At 46.3% G+C, this 12,376-nt stretch overlaps 1 protein-coding gene across 2 annotated transcripts in view; it reads right to left on the bottom strand.

Moving 5' to 3' along the window:
• Positions 1-1,505: 1,505 nt before the first annotated feature.
• Positions 1,506-12,376, bottom strand: part of itpr3 (inositol 1,4,5-trisphosphate receptor, type 3) — a 67,569-nt gene continuing 56,698 nt past the window's right edge. For both annotated transcript variants that reach the window (XM_068596917.1, XM_068596916.1), the window contains 24 exons: positions 11,929-12,110; positions 11,496-11,644; positions 11,181-11,289; positions 10,902-10,995; positions 10,089-10,264; positions 9,805-9,964; positions 9,067-9,284; positions 8,771-8,971; positions 8,572-8,682; positions 7,974-8,069; positions 7,618-7,719; positions 7,404-7,487; positions 6,860-6,973; positions 6,542-6,734; positions 6,068-6,187; positions 5,649-5,824; positions 4,892-5,056; positions 4,611-4,803; positions 4,418-4,522; positions 4,215-4,330; positions 3,655-3,820; positions 3,407-3,567; positions 3,039-3,200; positions 1,506-2,544 (listed from right to left, as the gene is read on the bottom strand). In XM_068596917.1, coding sequence (XP_068453018.1) covers positions 2,428-2,544; positions 3,039-3,200; positions 3,407-3,567; positions 3,655-3,820; positions 4,215-4,330; positions 4,418-4,522; positions 4,611-4,803; positions 4,892-5,056; positions 5,649-5,824; positions 6,068-6,187; positions 6,542-6,734; positions 6,860-6,973; positions 7,404-7,487; positions 7,618-7,719; positions 7,974-8,069; positions 8,572-8,682; positions 8,771-8,971; positions 9,067-9,284; positions 9,805-9,964; positions 10,089-10,264; positions 10,902-10,995; positions 11,181-11,289; positions 11,496-11,644; positions 11,929-12,110 — 3,470 coding nt within the window. In that variant the 3' untranslated portion in view covers positions 1,506-2,427. The remainder of the gene's footprint in view (positions 2,545-3,038; positions 3,201-3,406; positions 3,568-3,654; positions 3,821-4,214; positions 4,331-4,417; positions 4,523-4,610; positions 4,804-4,891; positions 5,057-5,648; positions 5,825-6,067; positions 6,188-6,541; positions 6,735-6,859; positions 6,974-7,403; positions 7,488-7,617; positions 7,720-7,973; positions 8,070-8,571; positions 8,683-8,770; positions 8,972-9,066; positions 9,285-9,804; positions 9,965-10,088; positions 10,265-10,901; positions 10,996-11,180; positions 11,290-11,495; positions 11,645-11,928; positions 12,111-12,376) is intronic.

Genomic DNA, 12,376 nt, shown 5'->3' on the forward strand with positions numbered 1-12,376 from the left:
GTTCATTCTGCAGAACGAGTGCTTTTACTTTTGATCATGAAGAACATTCTTCTGTAGTTTTTACGTCATAATTCTGAATGTAGGTGTTTTATTGATGTGTGTTTTCATTGTGATGATGCTTCTTTTGCTTCAATAAAACCTTTGAATGAGCTTTCTGTGTCACAGTTCTTCATGTACTTCAGCTCAGAGTGATGACTGATAGACCTGGGTAAAGTGAGACTTTGGCATGCCCTGACAGTTGTCGTCCACCTACTGCCATCTATTGTCCCCAGTGCCCCTGGTACTCTGAGGGGGGGATTTCACTAACTTTGACACAGAGAAGGTGCAGTGAGACCTGGATTAGCGGTTACCGTTCCTCGGTGTCATGTGTCCATTGTTGCGTCCAGTAGGTGTCTGCTGAGTCCCCACATGTAGAAAAGTGAAAATATGCGTGCGCGAGAGAACGTCGAAGGTAGTTACACTCCACGTTGCCCCTTTAAGTAGTATAAAGTGGGTAGTTTATGTGTGCATGTGAAAATGCACACGTGAGTGAAAATGTGAGTGCAAGTATGTGCGGCGCACTCTTAAATCGGAAATACGTCATTTGGGGCGTGTTTAGGGGCGCGTCTGTGGCTAAACGGCAAATACGTCATTCAGGGGTGTGTTTGGAGGCTGAAAGTCGCACAAATACGCATGCAGCTATGAAGCCTCGGAGTAATCCATACATCGATAACATTCCAACAAAAACGGTCTTGTAACATCCGAAAAGGTCTAAACGATCAATGTAGAAAACACATTATTACATTCATAAATACCCACAGACTGCTGTTGTATTATTTCACATTAACCAGCAGATACGCCTCCATTTATTTATTCTCCGTCCTAACTCCCGTTCGCATGAAAACACTGCCGATAGCTTCTGTCAAAATGGCTGCTGCACTCTGACCTTTAGATTGACAACTCACTTGGCCCAATAGGAGCTTGCATTTTCTGTCAACAGCCTACAAGAGAGCCTGCGTTGAAGGAAAGTGCCCGTCCCTCTTCTTTCGTGTAAAGACCGAGCTAATTGCGACCGATTGTTCTGATGACAGGCGTTTTGTAGAGCCAATGAAATGTTGATAGCGACAATATGCTGCTTCAGGGGGAAGAGTTAAAAGCAAGGAAGTCAGAAAAAACGTCAACTATCATGTGTACAAACTTATATTACTCAATGTCAGTAGCACTTACAGTGATTCTGACTGTTGGGGAAAAAGCTTCAGTGACCATGCATTTACTCCCAATGGTACAGGATCAGCTTTTCAGTTAACTGGACATGCCTTGAATAGGCGTTTTAGGCAAATAGTACAAGAACGGAAGAGGTTATAAGTCATTTCATAACATGTCATGAAATAAACTCATGGTCATAACTGCCCAGCTTTGCTCTGCTTCCATCAACCAGTCAAGTTGTAGTTCACATCCAAGTCTGTTAGAAAAGTTACGACTTTGTCATATTAAATCACAAATAAACCACTCTTTGCTCTCCAGGAGATATTTTATTTAGATGAAGATGCATGGTCTTCGTCCTCTTCACTCAGTGTACCCGTCTGTTGATACTGAAGAGAGAAAGTAAATGGTATCTTATCTCGCTTATATTCCAGTGTCTGAGCTTAGCCATAAATACATCACTATCAAACCATTATAATATACAGCACTTAAAACCACAATATGCCTACATTTACAAAAAAACCTTAACTTGGTTCAACTCACTTTTTTAAAGTCTAAAACAAATATTAATGTAAAAGTTCATTCTGTCATTGGGAGCATCGGGTGGTGGTGTGCTGCAGCCTCTAGTGGCCAACACTAGTATTACAACTACACTTTCTCCACCTGTTCTGAGGTCATGAAGGTCGGAGAGAAAAAGTACTTGGATGGAAAAATAAAGATAAAAGCACATTTGTTTCTTAACCTCTATTTCAAAAATAGTGAGTATTTGGTTCAATACTGGTACTGATTTCTGGTAGATTTGTAAAAAATGTGAAATATTTCTGGTTCTCCATAGTTTTTTTGAGCGTAATCTGCATAATTTCCAGTTTATCTTCATTTTTTAAACATTTCTGGTCTGAAACAAATTGTTGCTTTTATTGTTTTGCGCGACTATATTGACCACGTATGCACTTTGTGCTTAACATTTGAAATAAGATCAAAGGACGAACCAAAGTAAACCTGAGACGCGAACACGTCTTCTGTCTTTTAACCAGTGATGGTGGTCAGTTTGTCTATCGCTCACATCCAGACATTAAAAAGAAAAAGTGAACAAGAACATGTGTTTTATAGTGAGAAACATATGTTTTATGTGTACATTCTAGTGTTTTTATGGATCACAGCCCTGTGAGGTCGTTTCCTCCCCTGGAGCCGCCCAGCTGTGTTGTTGTTGTTTACAGATGTCGTTACAAACAGTCCGGATCTACTTTATGTTTTGTACATCTGGTGGTTTCCTCCTGCGGCGCTCGGCGGCATGGCGGCGCCGCCTCCCGCCTGGACGTCAGCGAAGCCCAGCCTCTGCCTCCTCTTCCTCTGCTCGGTCATCTGAAGCAGTGGGAAAGAAATTACAATTACACACACGCATATATATTATTCTACCATTTCTCAATATTCATATTATAAAACTCTCAAAGAACCAACATAATATTTTATTTAACCAGAATTCAGACAATAATTCTCCTTCTGTAAACCGTCTCTCAATCTAAAGCCGTACGCTGATGATACAGCGCTTTTCACCAACTCCTCATTCCTCTTTCCCTAAAAAAAGTGTTATTCTGCGTACAATCTTAGGCATGAATCAATGTGTGTGTGTGTGTGTGTGTGTGCGTGTATATATATATATATATATATATATATATATATATATATATATATATATATATACATATATAAATGTATATATGTATATATATACATATACATATATATATATATATATATATATATGTATATATATATATATATATATATATATATATATATATATATATATATATATATATATATATATATATACATATAGATGCGTGGGCTCATACCTGCTCCTTCAGCTCCGTCAGCTGCGTGGTCAGCGTCAGCACCACCTTCATGGTCGCCGCCAGCTTGTCCTGTAACATCCTCATCTCGTTCTGCTCACCGTCACCGTCCGTCACCACCAGGGACATCGCTTGCATCCGGGGAAACCAGTCCAGGTTGTTGTTCTGGAGGAGGAGGAGGAGGAGGAGAAGGAGGAGGAGGAGGAAGAGGAGGAGGAGGGGGAGGAGGGGGAGGAGGAGGAGGAGGAGGAGAAAAAGGGTAGTTTAGACCCCTCTGCTTCCTCGCTGCTTGGCTCTCCAATTTGCCGGTCGGAGCCTTACCTTGATCATGTGGGCAACGTAGTTCTCCTATTGGCCGGTTGGAGCCTTACCTTGATCATGTGGGCCACGTAGCTCTCGGGCCCGGTGTAGTCCGTCTGGTTCTTCTCGCGCACCAGCACGATGAAGTACAGGTAGTTCCAGATGTTGTGTTCCAGCTTGATGTGCTCCTCGAACGACACCGTCTTGTTGTCGAACTTGTCCCTCTCCAGACCTGCGGCACAAAGACCGGCGGTCAGAGCACGTCAGAACACACGCGTTGAGTGACGGTGTACTGGAGGGTTGCTGGTTCCTGCCCCACCGCAGATGAAGCACGTGGTCTTCAGCACTTCCTCCTTCTTCTGCTTCTCGCTCCTCAGGTCGGCGAATGTGTCGATGATGACGCCGAAGATCAGGTTGAGGACGATGATGATGACGATGAAGTAGAAGAGTAGGTCATACACCACGCGGGCTGCGAACAACGGCTCCTGCACGCAGACACACACACACACACACACACACACACACACACACACAAAGCCACAGACACACACAGTTTTTTTTACTTCAGTTCTTCTGTTTGTAAAGAACATTTTATATCAATAACAAGTAAAAAGTTTTTTTTAACAAAATATTTACAGGTCAATACTTAAAGTTTCAGATGGTTTTAAACCTTTTGTTTGTCACAAAGTGTCAAATCTGATGACTCACTATCGCCTCATGAAGTTACCAGAGTAGTAAAACCTGGTATGTTTGCTCGTACACGAGCAAACATACCAGGTTTTACTACTTACGAGACGTTATTACACAGTAAATGTAGCACGCTTGAATATTAGTACACGCTGTGTGTGTATAAGTATACATGCTTTGCGTGTTCTTTACATTCTTGGAGGGCTTGCGCAGAACGTCTCCGACTCCGCCCCCGTTCCTCAGGCCGTGGTTCAGCACGGTGACGATGCACATCAGCAGCGTGTCGCACGCTCGCTCAGAGCTCGGCTCTGAAACACAGAAGTACTGACATGTAGTAACATTTCTAGAATAATAATAATAATACTTCATCGTCATACTTTGACAAGGACGCTCACCTTCCTGCTCCTCCACGCCGGCGGCCTCCGTCTCCGCGGTGCAGCTGACCCCGTCTGCAGAGCACGACTTGAGGAAGTCCTGAGAGGCCTCGCTCTGCTGGGGGGCTGAACGCAGGAACAGAGAGCGATGAGCTCGGCCTCGGGGTCAAAGGTTTAACGTAACAAAGTCGTGAAATACATTTCTGCGATATACCTGCGGCGGCGATCTGCGCCAGCGGGTCGACCTCCATGATGAAGTCCTCCTTCAGGCAGAGGAAGCCCACGATGGAGAACAGGTACACGAGGATGAGGGCGAGCAGCGCCGTCAGCAGGATGGAGCGTCCGTTACGGGTCACACTCTTGATCACGTTGAACAGCGTCTCCTCCCGGTAGATGAGGTCGAACAGCTGAGGGTGAGAAAGGGTGAGACAGCAGTGGTGAGTACCAGGATACCGTAGACACACAAACACACAGACACACACACACTGAGTGTACCAGGATGCTGTAGAAGAGCTCGTGCACACACAGTCCCAGCGTGGAGGTCAGGACGTAGGCCAGGTGGTACAGGAACTCCACGTCCATCACCATCGCCCTGTAGCCCATGATGAAGGTCCCATTGTTGCCCACGAAGCTCACCACGAACACCACCTTGTTGAGCAGCTGAGGGCACAGGGAGAGCTCATCAATACACATAGCAGATCCATACAGATCCATACAGATACATACCAGATACATAACAGATACATAACAGATACTTACAGATCCATACAGATACTTACAGATACTTACAGATCCATACAGATACTTACAGATACATAACAGATCCATACAGATACATAACAGATACATAACAGATATATAACAGATACATAACTGATACATACAGATACATAACAGATACATACAGATACATGCAGATACATAACTGATACATAACAGATACATAACAGATACATCACAGATACATACAGATACATAACAGATACATACAGATACATCACAGATACATACAGATCCATAACAGATACAAACAGATCCATAACAGATACATACAGATACATAACAGATACATACAGCCACTTACAAATACATACAGATACATAACATGCTATAAATCAGATACATATCTGACATGTATCTGATTTATAATGTGTTATGTATCTGATACATATCAGACTTTCGACTGTACTGCATCTCAGAGGTACATGCTGCGTGGCCCCAGGTGGCTGCTGGGTAACGTAGTCATACTCACGTTGAGGGAGCCCAGCAGGATGAGCGTGTTGCCGATGCCGAAGTGGTAGATGGAGCGAAGGATGAGAGCGATGGTGAGCGGCTGGAGGCCGTACCGCTGGGAGAACAAGCCCAGCACGGAGAGCCCGGTCAGGATCCAGAAGAGCATCAAGAGGAGGGAGTCATCGATCGCTCCCACTGCGGAGGAGGGAGGGAGAGGGAGGCTTGAATGTATACTAGTACTAGTAGTACTAGTACACACAGATCTCTCACAGTGCAACAACAGAGTAACAATTACACTCCTCAGAGGATAAACTAATTTCTGACACACACACACAAATACCACACACAGAGAGACACACATGCACGCACAGACAGAAGTAGCAGTACTTTCTGTACCAGCAGTTCTCGCAGCAGTACTTGAGGTACTCGCAGCAGTACCTTGTCCTGAGTTGTAAGGGTAGAAGAAAGCGATGATGAGGTTGATGAAGACGGCGAGGTTGAAGGAGATGGTTCCCCACAAGGACATCCTCCTGGAGAACCAGTACAACACCGGCATACCTGCACATACACACACACACACACACACACACACACACACACAAAGGCTTTTATCAGCTAATCGTTTCAAAACAATTCACCCTTTAAACCCTAAACGTAAAGAAAAGTGTGTGTGCGTGTGTGTGTACGTGAATGTGTGCGTGCGTGTACGTGTGTGTGTACGTGTGAGTGTATGTGTTAGTGTGTGTGTGTGTGTATGTGTATGTGTGTGTGTATGTGTGTGTGTGTGTGTGTGTGTGTGTATGTGTGTGTGTGTGTGTGTGAGGTGTGTGTGTGTGTATGTGTGTGTGTGTGTGTGTGTGTGTGTGTATGTGTGTGTGTGTGTCTGTGTGTGGTGTGTCTGTGTGTCCTCACTCCTCAGCTTCTTCTGCCACTCCATCTCTCCGTGCAGGAAGGATGTTTGCTCAAAGAAGTGCGTGACCTTTGACCCCTGCTCATCCTGCTCCGTGGTGTTGAACACTCTGGTCTTGGACTCTTCAGTCAGGAACTCACAGATCGGATGAACAGGAAACACGATCTGCTCCATGCTGCGGTCGTCACGCACGATCTGGAGACGGACAGGTGTTTTATTCACACACACACACACACACACACACACACACACACACACACATATATATACACACATATATATATATACACACACATATATACACACACGAACAGTAGTACCTCTATCTGGGAAGTGAGCAGGTCGTAGTACTCCAGCGGGTCTTGTTCCACGACCACAGCTGGAGCTGAAGACTTCAACATCTGGGACAGGGGACGGTTGTTCAGGTTGTTCAGCTGGAGGAGAGGAAGATAGTGTGATGATGGAGGGATGAACTAATGGATGGATGAATAGACAGGTGGGTGGATGGATGAACAGGTGGGTGAATGGACAAACAGGTGGGTGAATGGATGAATACATGAATGGATGAACAGGTGGGTGAATAGACGAGTGGATGAACAGGTGGGTGAATAGATGAACAGGTGGGTGAATGGGTGAACAAGTGGGTGGATGGATGAATGAACAGGTAGGTGAATGAGTGAATGAATAAACATGTGGGTGAATAGATGAATGGATGAACAGGTAGGTGAATAGATGAAGAGGTGGGTGAATGGGTGAATAAATAAACAGGTTGATGAATAGTTGAACGGTGGGTGAATGGGAGAACAGGAGGTTGGATGGATGAATGGATGAACAGGTGGGTGAATGGATGAATGAAGAGCTCACCATAGAGGAGATTCCCTCCTCTCCCTCTTTACTGTTCTTTTGAGGCTTCAGGAGGTTCTGAAGGGTCTTGTTGTGTCTGGCCAGCTGCAAACAAACAAACAGAGTGAAAAGGTATTCACAGAACTCTGAACACAAGCAGCACCGCTGAGCGCAGAAGAAGCCAGAAGAAGCCAGAAGAAGCCGGGCAGCCAATGAGCAGCTGGTGTTGTCTCACCTGCTGAGCCAGGATGTAGATGTTGTGTCCCACTTCGCGGGGAGAAACCTCCCCACCCTCACACTCACTGTCCTGCTGGTAGGCCTTCTTTATCACCTCCACCTGCACACACACACACACACACACACACACACACACACACAGTCAGAGGATAGTGACTCCAGCAGTTCTGTTTACTGGTCTTTTATCAGCTGCTCATATAAAAAAATGTCACGATTTGAACCCTAAAGATAAAGAAAAGTGTGCGTCTGTCTGTGTGTGTATGTGCGTGTGTGTTTGTTTCTGACACACACACACACACACACACACAGTCTGCCTGGCGGCACGGTGGTGTGATGTGTATGTTAGCTAGTGACCAGCTCTCGCGGCCGCAGGTTGAACAGGATCCTCTCTGCGTTCTCGCTGTCATGGCGACTCTCCATCAGAGCCAGCAGCAGCTTGGAGGCGTTGTCCTGTAAACGAAACCAGACAGGAAGTCAAGCAACCGGCTGACATTACCTTCCTCTTGTGTTAGCTTTCTGTTAGCATCTCTTATGATTACCTTCCTCTTGTGTTAGCTTTCTGTTAGCATGTCTTATGATTACCTTCCTCTTGAGTTAGCTTTTTGTCAGGAACTCTATTTCAACTACATAAAACATATAACATGTTTCACTAAATAATAAGTGATGACCTTTGTGTTGTTAGTTATAAACATAAGATTTGTTTCATTGGTTGTTGTTTGTTTACCTTGTAAATCTACATGTTGAGTTATGACTTGTTCTGCTTTTCATTTTGTGTTTGTAAGTTTTATTGCTGGAAAAAATACTTGAAGTAAATATCCATGAGTCCAAACTGGCCCGTAACACCATAGATGTTACTATAGTTAATAATATCAAAATGAAAACATGAATCAAACATATGTATTGAAGAGATGTGTTGTAATAGCCCTCAGTAACAGTCAGGTAACAAACACACCTTCAGCTGGAGCACCATCTCCATCCGATATCGACACAGAGGACTGATGTCATTCAGGATCAACGCTGTGATGATGTCAATGCCATTGGACTCGTGGGTCACGATGCACGTCTGCAACACACACACACACACACACACACACACTAAATGTCCATGTTCACGGGGGGTCTTGCTGCCTCCCCGTCGTGCGCCCGTCTACCTGGTTCTCCTGGCAAGGGCCCTGGCAGTACTCGGTGAGCGTCTCCAGGGTCTGCGTGATCAGGTGGACGTTTGATTCGTTGATGTAGAGACCCAGTAGGCCCAGCCCTCCGGTGGTGCTTCCACACATGATGTCCAGGAACTGAAGAGTCTCACACACCAGGTTGTAGTTGGTCTTATTGTTCTGGCAACGCAGGAAGTTCTGCAAGCACACAAGTCAAAAAAAGGCTGCCTGTCACTCTTCTGATACTGACCAATTTCTTTTTGGTCCTTGTCCAGTGTCAGGTGTTCGTGCACCTGAAGGTCGTGGTTGTGGTTCTCGCAGAGCAGCTGGAGGAACCTCAGTATGGGCTTCATGATGGTCACAGCCGGTCCCATCTCCATCTCCACCTCCCTCTGCTCTGCTGCCGGCTGGACCGGCAAGGAGGAGGCGCCCGGTACCGGGGCGATGGACTGGCCCTGGACCATCAACGGGAGACTTCCTGTCCCAGGAAGCACTAAGGCTGAAGAGCCACCTGTTCAATCAGAGGAGTGGGCGGGGTTGTATGTTGAGGAAAATACAGGAATAAAATACAGGAATAAAATGCAGGAATAAAATGCAGGGCTGTGTATGCAAATGTACATGAAAAAAATGACAAAGGGGTGTCGGGGTGAGTGTATTTTTGTTTTCTTCTCTACTTTATTATTGTCTGACAAACCTCATTTTGTATGTATGTTTAATGTTAATATGTTTAAATGAATAAAAACATCTGACTGTAAATGACTAACATGTAAGTGACAATACAAAAAAGTATTTATCGACTGATTCAAAACCTCTGATCGCTGTTTAGGAACTCATGAACTCTGATTGCTTTTAGCAGATTGAATTTAGCTTTTTCGGGCTTTTCAAAATGAAAAGCGAGCTTAAAACCCACCAACCTGATGAAGAAAGAATAAAACCCAACAACCTGATAAAGAAAGTATAAAACCCAACAACCTTATCAAGAAAGAATAAAACCCAACAACCTGCTGTAGAGAGCAAGGAGCTGGACTCACCGGTCTCCAGCTCCTTCTCGTTGGCCTTGTGCGTCATCTCTCCGACGTTAACAGACACCGTGGCCTTGATGTCCGTCTGAGCTTCCTTCATGCGGTCGTGAAGAACCTTGAAGAACTTCTCTGACTTGTTGTCGCCCATCATCAGCTTGTAGAAGGAGTTCTGCGGGAGAACGTTCAGACACAAAGGGTTCAGGGGGCGCAGAACACGGATGTCTAAGGTCACAACCCACCTGTATCTCTTGTTCCCGTCCCCAAGCACACAGATCTGTGAGGTTGTGACCCACCTGTATCTCGGTGTTCCCGCCCTCCAGCAGGCAGATGGCCAGCTGAATGCTTTCCTGGAAGATCTTGTCGTTCTTGGAGCTCATCACCAGGTCGCTGAACAGCTTGGTTCCTCCTTCTCGGTCCAGCCGACACTGAACTGCAGCCACCGCGGCCCAGTCGCGCTCCTGTTCAACGCCTGCCGACAAATAACATGCAGATGTGTTTATTTATCCTGAGGACATGAAGGCGAGACCCACAAGAGATGAGGGCATGACCCACAAGACATAAGGGTGTGACCCACAAGACATAAGGGTGTGACCCACAAGACATGAGAGCATGACCCACAAGACATGAGGGCATGACCCACAAGACATAAGGGTGTGACCCACAAGACATAAGGGTGTGACCCACAAGACATGAGAGCATGACCCAGAAGACATGAGGACATGACCCACAAGACATGAGAGCATGACCCACAAGACATGAGGGCATGACCCACAAGACATAAGGGTGTGACCCACAAGACATGAGAGCATGACCCACTTGACATGAGGGCGTGACCCACAAGACATAAGGGCATGACCCACAAGACATGAGGGCGTGACCCACAAGACATGAGGAAAAGACCCACATATATTGTGTGTGTAGAAGTTTGTGAGAGACACACAATATTTATGCACTTTATCTAACAATGGAGAGTAAAGACAACGCCAAATGGTTGTCAATAAGTGCTTTTCTTTGAGAGCGTCTATCTAATGAACCCTGAACAACGTGTTATTATATTCATATTATTATTTATTAAAGGTAAATGAAGCGTTATATATTATTATTACCTGAGGCTCCGAGCTCCGCCAGGTCGTTCTTGGGGCTGTTCTTCTTGTTGGGGAACAGGTAGTTCTGCAGCAGAACCTTCCGCAGGGAAATACCCTGAAACAACAAGGACAGCGGGTCACATCCCATCTCTATCAGGACCAGAGAGGATCAGGAACAGAGGGGATCAGGACCAGAGAGGATCAAGACCAGAGGGGATCAGGACCAGAGAAGATCAGGACCAGAGAGTATTAGGACATCAGGGGTAGGCGTCAGAATAACAAGTCGGTAAGTAAACTGACCTTTTCGTCAAAATCCAGCGTCCGGATCAGCATCTCCTGCAGGGTTCTCAGGACTTTGATACATAACTTCTCCTCTGCACTCATCAGAGCTTTGGTGTGCTGGATCAACCTGCAACACAAGACCACATTCTCCCATCATGCATCAGCCATTCTGGGCCCTGAGGACCGGGACCCTGAGGACCGGGATCCTGGGGACCAGAGCCCTGGGGCCTGGGACCCAGAGGACCAGGATCCTAGGGACAAGTACCCTTAGGACTGGGACCCTGTGGACTGGGACCTTAAGGACCGGGACCCTAAGGGCCTTAAAGGACCTACTTGGAGATGAAGCCCCCGGACTCGCAGCGCTGCCGGGCGTCGGTTCCCTCCAGGAACAGAAGCTCCGGCTGATGGAGAACGTCAACGAGAACCGAGAGCTCAGCGTTCACCATCGGCTTGAGACGTTCCTCCAGAGTGTTGATGATGTCCTGTGACACACAGAGAGACACACACACACACACACACACACACACACAAACACACAAAGAGACACACACAGACACACAATGTTTATCCTCACTAATGATTTCCTGGTTCAACACATTAAAAAAAAAACAGTTCATATTTTCATTACAGTTGATTACCTGTGTGACGCCCCTTCACGATAAATGACCCGTACTGTACGGGTCATTTATCGTGAAGGGTTAAGTGTCTGTGTGTGTGTGTGTGTGTGTGTGTGTGTGTGTGTGCGTGTGTTTGTGTTTGTGTGTACCTGGAGCTTCTCAATGATGTTCTTGTAGTCCCAGGGGTTGCTGGGCGCGGTGGGTCTGGAGGAGCGGGACGAGGACTTGTAGTTCGGATTGGAGCGGGACAGCGAGTTGAGAGCAGAGCTGGACAGCATGGTACTGATCTGAGCCTCCAGGTCCAGAGGGAGCGCGATGGAGCGGCTTTTGGCTGCAGAGGGGACGAGAACACACTTATGCCGTCACGGACAGAGCAGGGAGACCCCTACTGGGTCTGCAGAGGTACTGCAGGGCGACCCCTACAGGGTCTGCAGAGGTACTGCAGGGAGACCCCTACAGGTTACGCAGAGGTACTGCAGGGGGACACCTACAGGTTTTGCAGAGGTACTGCAGAGGGACCCCTACAGGTTACGCAGAGGTACTGCAGGGGGACACCTACAGGTTTTGCAGAGGTACTGCAGGGGGACACCTACAGGT

The sequence above is a fragment of the Clinocottus analis genome, unplaced genomic scaffold (genome assembly GCF_023055335.1).
Source record: "Clinocottus analis isolate CAN_PGR_092001 unplaced genomic scaffold, fCliAna1.0.p SCAF_4, whole genome shotgun sequence".
Lineage (NCBI taxonomy): Eukaryota > Metazoa > Chordata > Actinopteri > Perciformes > Cottidae > Clinocottus > Clinocottus analis.